We start from the raw sequence: 6,938 nt of genomic DNA, 5'->3' as shown, positions 1-6,938 counted from the left end.
TTAGCAGGGATTATAAACAATTTATAACCATTATCGGTAAGGTCAATTTATGGTTCGCGCTTATGCGGGAACATAATGGCTCTGCTCTTAACTATTACATTTTTTAACTCTTTATTTGTTCCATTGAAATTTGAAATTAAATTTCATTTTAACCTAGGTGTTCAAGTTACTACAGTAACCTTCCAGCCTTAATTGTTATGATATATATCTAAGTGTTTTTACATTGTTCCTGCCTTGGATTAACTATTACATCATTACACCTTGAAAAGATCACGAAGATCCAACTGTTGGTGCACAAACTTGGCGAATCCGTTGCTCGGTGTACGCTACATAGGCAATATTGCCAATGGTGTCCACTGCTAGGTGGCACAACCAGTAAATGTCTTCAACGTTTTTGTGCCAAACATACCGCCGGAAATCACATCCTGGGTGGCTATCATATATCTGGATCAACAATAGAAAAGGGCCCATCAGCATTTGTAAACAAACCGTTCCAAAGCCCTTTACTCACAAATCGAAGGCTACCTACGCAAACCAACACCATCATCGGATAGGGGAAACTTCTACCTACCCGATAATGGTATTGGTTTGTGTGGGCGGCCTTCGATCTATGAGAAATGGGCTTTGGAACGGTTTGTTTATAAATGCTGATGGGCCCTTTTCTATTGTTGATCCAGATATAGGCTTCAAACACTGTGCACTGGGGATAACAACGCAAAAATTTCTCAAAATTCTATCACTCCTGTTCCCACTGCCCGACCAACCATTCGTGAAACTTCGTTAAAGTTCTTTATGCAAAAATAAAGATTTTTGTCGATAATTCTTTACCTTGAAATTTGTTTGATTGCGATACGTATATTTAAAAATATTTATTGATCGATACTCACATTTAAGAAAATTTCTTTATCGGTAGTATTATAGAAATCTATAAAGGTGCCATAATAAATTACGTCCAATTTCGATATATCGCAAGGGCTTGAGCTTTCTTCATAGATATTAATATAAAACTATTTAAATTCTTATACCATCGTATCGTTGCACTTCGCTAAAGAACAACAAAGAATGCCATCGATGCACATTCATAATCCCCTTGTTATCGATTTGCACCGCTGGGTAAAAATAGTTCGATACATCATGTGACAGATGGATATGTTTATAAAATTTCTGAATGAACAAATAAACACGAAGATGTCCGATCCAAGTTTCAATCCTGAAATTGAGGAAGAGGTGCTGGAGGAAACTCAAAATAATCAGGCAGTAGTAGTGACACTTCCGCTGGATGTATACAACGAGCAAGCGGATTCAATAAGAGCGCTACAGGCCGATGTGACTTTTATTAAGGAGCAAGTACAAATCCTGGTCCAGCAAGGATTGCCACCGGGTACATCGTCAACACAGGATTTTTTTAATCCGATTAGAGAGTTCATGCCTCTGGGATCCACTGATGCATTGATCAGATTCGAGGAGTTGCTGGGAAAAAACGACAACAAAAAGAAATTTGTAAGTGGTACAATTTATGTTCTGTTTATGTTGCTTATTAGTGAACTCATATCGTTTATTTGCAGGAAAAGTTCTTAGCATCTTTCGTACTGTTTAAAAAGCCTCTGAAAGTGATAACCATGGCTTTCATTGAGAAAGTGTATGACCTTGCATTGCAGTCTCAAGTGAACTATTCTGGGGCTGGTGGCAAACAGGCACTCAAAAGTTTGTGCTCGACACAAGTATTAATAAGTAAGTAGTTTATTTTTGCTGAATTCAAAATATAATACATATTATTGCATCTTACAGAAGCTCTCGTCGATCATTCGCTCTTTGACAACACGGAGAACCCAGCAGCCCAAGCGTGTGTCGAATTTCGGTACCAAATGCAACATGCATGTGATCGGATTAGGAGCAGTAAGCGCAAGCAATCTGGGTCCGTAAGCCGACAACGAGTCAGCAGACAAAAGTTGACTGTTCCGCTGCTTAAGATGGAGCTTAACGATGGCCACAATGAGGATGAAGTCTTGGATGAGGACACTGAGTAAGATCTTGAAATTAAAAAGAAGTGATTAAAATGCTCAAAGACTAAGAAATTTTTGCTCTTGTTTTTTTTTAATAAAAGCGGTAACAAACTATAACACCTGTTTTGTTATAATCTTATGGTCCATTGAAAATTCCTACGATGAATACATGCCGTATAAACCCTTCGGTATGGATAGCTCCCGATATAATCCACAAATCGTTCGCACCGAAAAAGATAGAATAATTGGTCGTCCTTCTTTGATATGATCCATCAAATTGAACTGGTTCAAAAACTCCGCTATACCAATGTGAATGTATTCTCCATTGCACATTTCCCGAACGTTGGATTTTCTTGGTGTTTTAAGAAGACTACGCGCATCATTTGGCAAATCCAATCCAGTATGTTCCTTCAAAATCTTCAGTAAATCGGAGACTCCGGCCAACGGAACACTGTATTTTGAAACCCAACCTGCCAGATCTGCTTTCAATTGGGAGCTGGGAGAAACATCAGTTGTTCTAATTGATTCATCTGTATTCTGCATAGGAAACACATTAAAAAACAAATTAATAGCTAACAAACGTGTGCATTGATAAAATTAAATCCGTCACTAACATTGTTTCCATACTCGTTTTCAGTCAACGGAACAAGATTTTTCCATATTGTCTCGTCAAAAGCTTGATCCAAATACTCTATATCCATAAATTCGTTCGAAGAGGCACTCTCCGTTGACGAATTCCGTACTTCATCGCAAGAAGCATCAGCATCCGGTAAATGAATGGGGAGGCACGTCCGTGGCCGCGGCGAAGCAAATGTTTGCAATTGTGGCTCTTTAAGTTTATGTCGATGTGCTCTCGGTCTTTTTTTAAGAACCCGTGGTAAGATTCTCGGCATTTTGAAACGAAAGAGGAAACTTGAAACCTTGACGACTGACTGTTTTAATGTTATGACAAATTATTTCAAAGATGCATGAATAAATGTACAGAAAATTCGACACACCATGTACAAGAGTATGTTCTGCAGTCGTTGGGAAGGTCATCAACAGCAGCTGTAGACCCGAGGATCAGCAACCAACAACGAAATCAGTATACCCTAAATGGCATGGGATCGAAACTAGTAATTGTGCAGTTAAAAAATCTTAAAAATATCAGCACTGTAATTGACAGAAATATGTTTACTTCTGTTGATGATCACCGTCTGGCTAAGATGATTCAATTATGTTTTAGTTTAAGAAATTAAGTTTCCACGCTTCGCAAAAAATATTTTTTTATAATATTTAATTACGTTTCAAATAAATCCACGTAAAGATCAGTACTGAACTGGCAACATAAATCGTTATCTTTACATCGTTAACGATTGGTATCGAGATTTTGATAAAAATCTTTATAAATTATTCATTATTAGACTTGGAGTAGCTTTGAATGGCTTCATGAAATGGTGACGATCGCTATCGATTTTTTATATGAATGGCTTTAAAGGCCGATGTATCGCAATTTGAAGAAATTTAAATAAATGGTTGGTCGGGTGAAGAAATTTTATCAAATTCAAGAACGTTACAGGAAAAGTTTCAAGAATCGTACTTCGAACGAGAGACAATGATGCGCTCCAAACACTCAAACACGTTTCGGTTTCTGTAAAAAATCGCAGCAATCAGAAATCACTGATAAAAAAACTCAGCAACCACTGAAAAAAAGCAGAATTGTTGTCATTCGTTTCAACCATTTTTTTTATATACATGGGAAGGATCGACAAGACACGGACAACAGAATTGAATTGGAACGGAATAAAAAACATTACGGTACGGTTTTGCGCTTCTTTTTATTTCTATTAATTTATTCGTTTTATTCTAACGCACGTTTTTATGTTACAGGAAATAAATCGAGGGATAAACAAGTTATTAAAAAACAAGGTACGTTCTACTTAAAGTGTGTACTTACTGTGCTTCAGCATCAGCACCTTTTACGACGAACCCCGGAGGCAGGCGCATAAACTGTGCCTCCTCAAGATCACCGTTCAGAAACGCTTCAGAAGTTCTTGCAGCATAACCTTTTTGTCGCCATCAGGGCCAGAAAGCGATTCCTTCAGAGTTTAAGGATTCCCCTGAATCCCAATTTCCACTCGATATACTGGAGCAGGCAGATGACCCTTTGCAAAGCATCTTCGAAGACATCCTCACCCGGATCCATAGTGGCCTCAACGCATATCTCGGACAAAGGTGGATTCTTCTTCGATAGAGGAACTACCACTTCGTTGCACTCATCAACGTTGCAACTGAAGCTGCTCAAGATTTTCACGTCCCGAATAACGGTTATCCTTTCAGTTGAAACACCAATCAGACCAGACGGTAAGTGGAGTCTATAGACTATGACCTCTTTCGCTTTTACTTCCAGCTTGTCCCGCTTTTCGCCCGGTATCAACACCGAACGGGTAAGCGTGGCTTAGATTCGGCTTTATTTTCTTTACTTTTTTAAAAATATCCCCGCACTTCTATAAAATGTTATGCAGCTCTAAACTTTTACGAAATTGTTTGATATTTCTTTTTCAAAATTCCCCGCACTTCTATAAAATGTTATACTGCTCCTCGAATTCTTACTGATTTGTATTATTATGTATTATTATGAAGCATTCAAACAAAAAGAATAAACGCAACTCTAAATTGAATACCGTAATTCGGGGGCAAATTCATCATATAACACGTTAATATGGAAATTAAATCTTGAAGGAAAAAAGGTTATGAACATCCCTCCCAAGGGCTAGTTTTTGCACCTTGACGTTGGTGGGAGGACTAAGTCTTAATCTCATGTCATAATGGAGCGAGATTCTATATATATCGCATACCTATCGGTTAATCTTAAATTTTGTGGTGGCTACTTTAGTAGGTAGAGTTTTTTTTTAATTCTATATTATCAAGTGCATTTTGAACTTTTCGCGGCTGTTGGGACTCAACGCGACCTACGAAGCTTTCATAATGTCCAATTCGCTTGTCAAACGCGTTCTGGGCTTATGTAGTTTTTGGTATTTAGTCGGTACGGATGTGGAATCTTAGAATCTCTATAGTATAATTAGTAGAATATTTAGGGAGGAAACCAATATTAATCAACTTGCCAATTATTAATGGAGGACGAGTTTTTGAAAAATGTACAATTTAATCACAATGTAATATTTTTCTAGTAAAATAGAGATTTAAAGCTATGATCTGACGTATATAAATTGTATGCATAAATATGTTTTTAATAAATAAATTGTCTTAGTTCCTCCACTACTGACTCACTCACCCTGTTCTGATTTTTTTTAAATTAATTTCATTTTTTTTTTCATTTGCAGATTTGGGCATTTGAAATTCAGCCTTCTATAGCAGACAATATGGATAGCAGCCGTCAGCTAAGTTAAGAGCCCGTCAAGCCTGATATCAACCCAAGGTAAGTCCACCGTAGTTGGCATATAAGATCTTAAATGATAACTGAAGTAGACCTAAGGGACCATCCATAAATGACATAGCATAACTTTGATCAATGTTAGATCCACTGTCCTCCCTCTTAGCGTATTTTGCAATGTACGGTCACAATTTCTGAGACCCCTTCTCCCCCTCACACGCGTCATTTATGGATGTTCCCTAAGAGTTATCTTTAGTTGATTTATAAAGCCTCTAGACATACCAACACCACTATGTCTATCACGTTACCTACCGGCGATCATTTTCGTTCTGGTAAGGCTTATTGTTAGCCCAATTCTATGTTCCCACAAATGCCTCTTACTGCTCCACGGTCCATTTCGGGTTCTACGGTAGACATTCCGGACCAATGGTTCAGGCTAAAATTATTAAATACAGTGAGTAAATCACTATTATAGCAAACCCGAGATGAATATGACAATGCCGAAATAACCATCTCAACAAGACAGGGTCAAATAGAAAACGACTGAGATCAAAAACTGACACACGTACCCATCTTGTTTTAAAGACGGATCTGATCCTATTGCATCAAGTGATGAGCCAATAGTAAAAACGATACTAGTTGGCGCCAGCATCAGTGGTTTAAAAATGCTTCGCGCTAATGGCATAGTTCCCCTGCCGACGAGCATTCCACAATGATGTCTTGGTTAGCTTTAGTTACGCAATACTATTTGAGCTATTCATTTGTCAACAGGATCTTTTGAAGCCTTATACACTTAATCCAAAACAAAATTGCTCTAAATTGCTGGGATGTTTTTTAACTTATTTTTTCCCCTGAAATGCGCAAATGCAATTTTAAGTATTTTAAGACAAAGGCGCGACTACATTTCTTGCTTCTTTATTTTCTATTATATGAAATTTCCCTCAAACTACCAACTTTCCCTAACCTGAAATCAACTCTATCCTGTGTTTCAAGAATAGTGGAGCACATATGTGATAAGCCCCGTTAAGAGTACTGAACAAAGAATTCAGTACTCTTAAACTCCCACCACATTCCCTGCCAATCACATGTGTGCTCCTGTCCTAGCTCCTAACTGATTAAAAATGCATCTAACGGAGTTTCATTTCCCCAAAACGGGCCATTTACCGGAATGTCTAAAATCATAGTCATTCAAAACGGAAATATTGCATTCTATTTTAAAAATTTTGCTAATGGGAATATTGCCTTCTTTATTCGAATATCAAATGAAACATAAACAAACGATCAAAATATCAGTATTAAAACAACGTAATGAACACATAAAGAAGGAAATGCTCCCATTTTATTAAAAATTTAAAACTTTCTTTTCTAAAATATTCGAAAACCAACTATTCCGGAAAATGTTATGCTGATAAATGTGGCCCATTCTTGGAGGTAGCTAACTAACAAGATGAAAGGAGTACATATGTGATAAGCCCCGTTAAATGTACTGAAAAGTCACCTCTATTTCTTATTTCGATCAAAACCGATTATTACAACCCGTTTCGATCGAAATCCTAAAAAGG

The 6,938-nt window shown here is 37.4% G+C and overlaps 1 protein-coding gene across 1 annotated transcript; it reads left to right on the top strand.

The window, feature by feature from the left end:
• The first annotated feature begins 1,188 nt into the window (after positions 1-1,188).
• LOC135707000 (uncharacterized) lies at positions 1,189-4,433 on the top strand. The gene is made up of 5 exons (XM_065228718.1): positions 1,189-1,500; positions 1,566-1,731; positions 1,789-2,023; positions 4,138-4,346; positions 4,393-4,433. The coding sequence occupies exons 1-5, from the start codon at positions 1,189-1,191 to the stop codon at positions 4,431-4,433; spliced, it is 963 nt and encodes a 320-aa protein (XP_065084790.1).
• The last annotated feature ends 2,505 nt before the right edge of the window (positions 4,434-6,938 follow it).

This window comes from Ochlerotatus camptorhynchus, unplaced genomic scaffold (genome assembly GCF_037179485.1).
Source record: "Ochlerotatus camptorhynchus isolate MF236.1 unplaced genomic scaffold, CSIRO-AGI_Acam_v1.1 ptg000300l, whole genome shotgun sequence".
In the NCBI taxonomy this organism is placed as follows: Eukaryota; Metazoa; Arthropoda; class Insecta; order Diptera; family Culicidae; genus Ochlerotatus; species Ochlerotatus camptorhynchus.
Note: the sequence above shows the minus strand (reverse complement) of the source record. Positions and strands in the feature narration are given on the sequence as shown.

Bases quoted from the DNA above. Each gene is read 5' to 3' on its own strand.
- LOC135707000 (XM_065228718.1), top strand. From the start codon at position 1,189: ATGTCCGATCCAAGTTTCAATCCTGAAATTGAGGAAGAGGTGCTGGAG. The intron at 1,501-1,565 runs GTAAGTGGTACA...GTTTATTTGCAG, and splicing joins ACGACAACAAAAAGAAATTT to GAAAAGTTCTTAGCATCTTT. The intron at 4,347-4,392 runs GTAAGTGGAGTC...TTTTACTTCCAG, and splicing joins AACACCAATCAGACCAGACG to CTTGTCCCGCTTTTCGCCCG.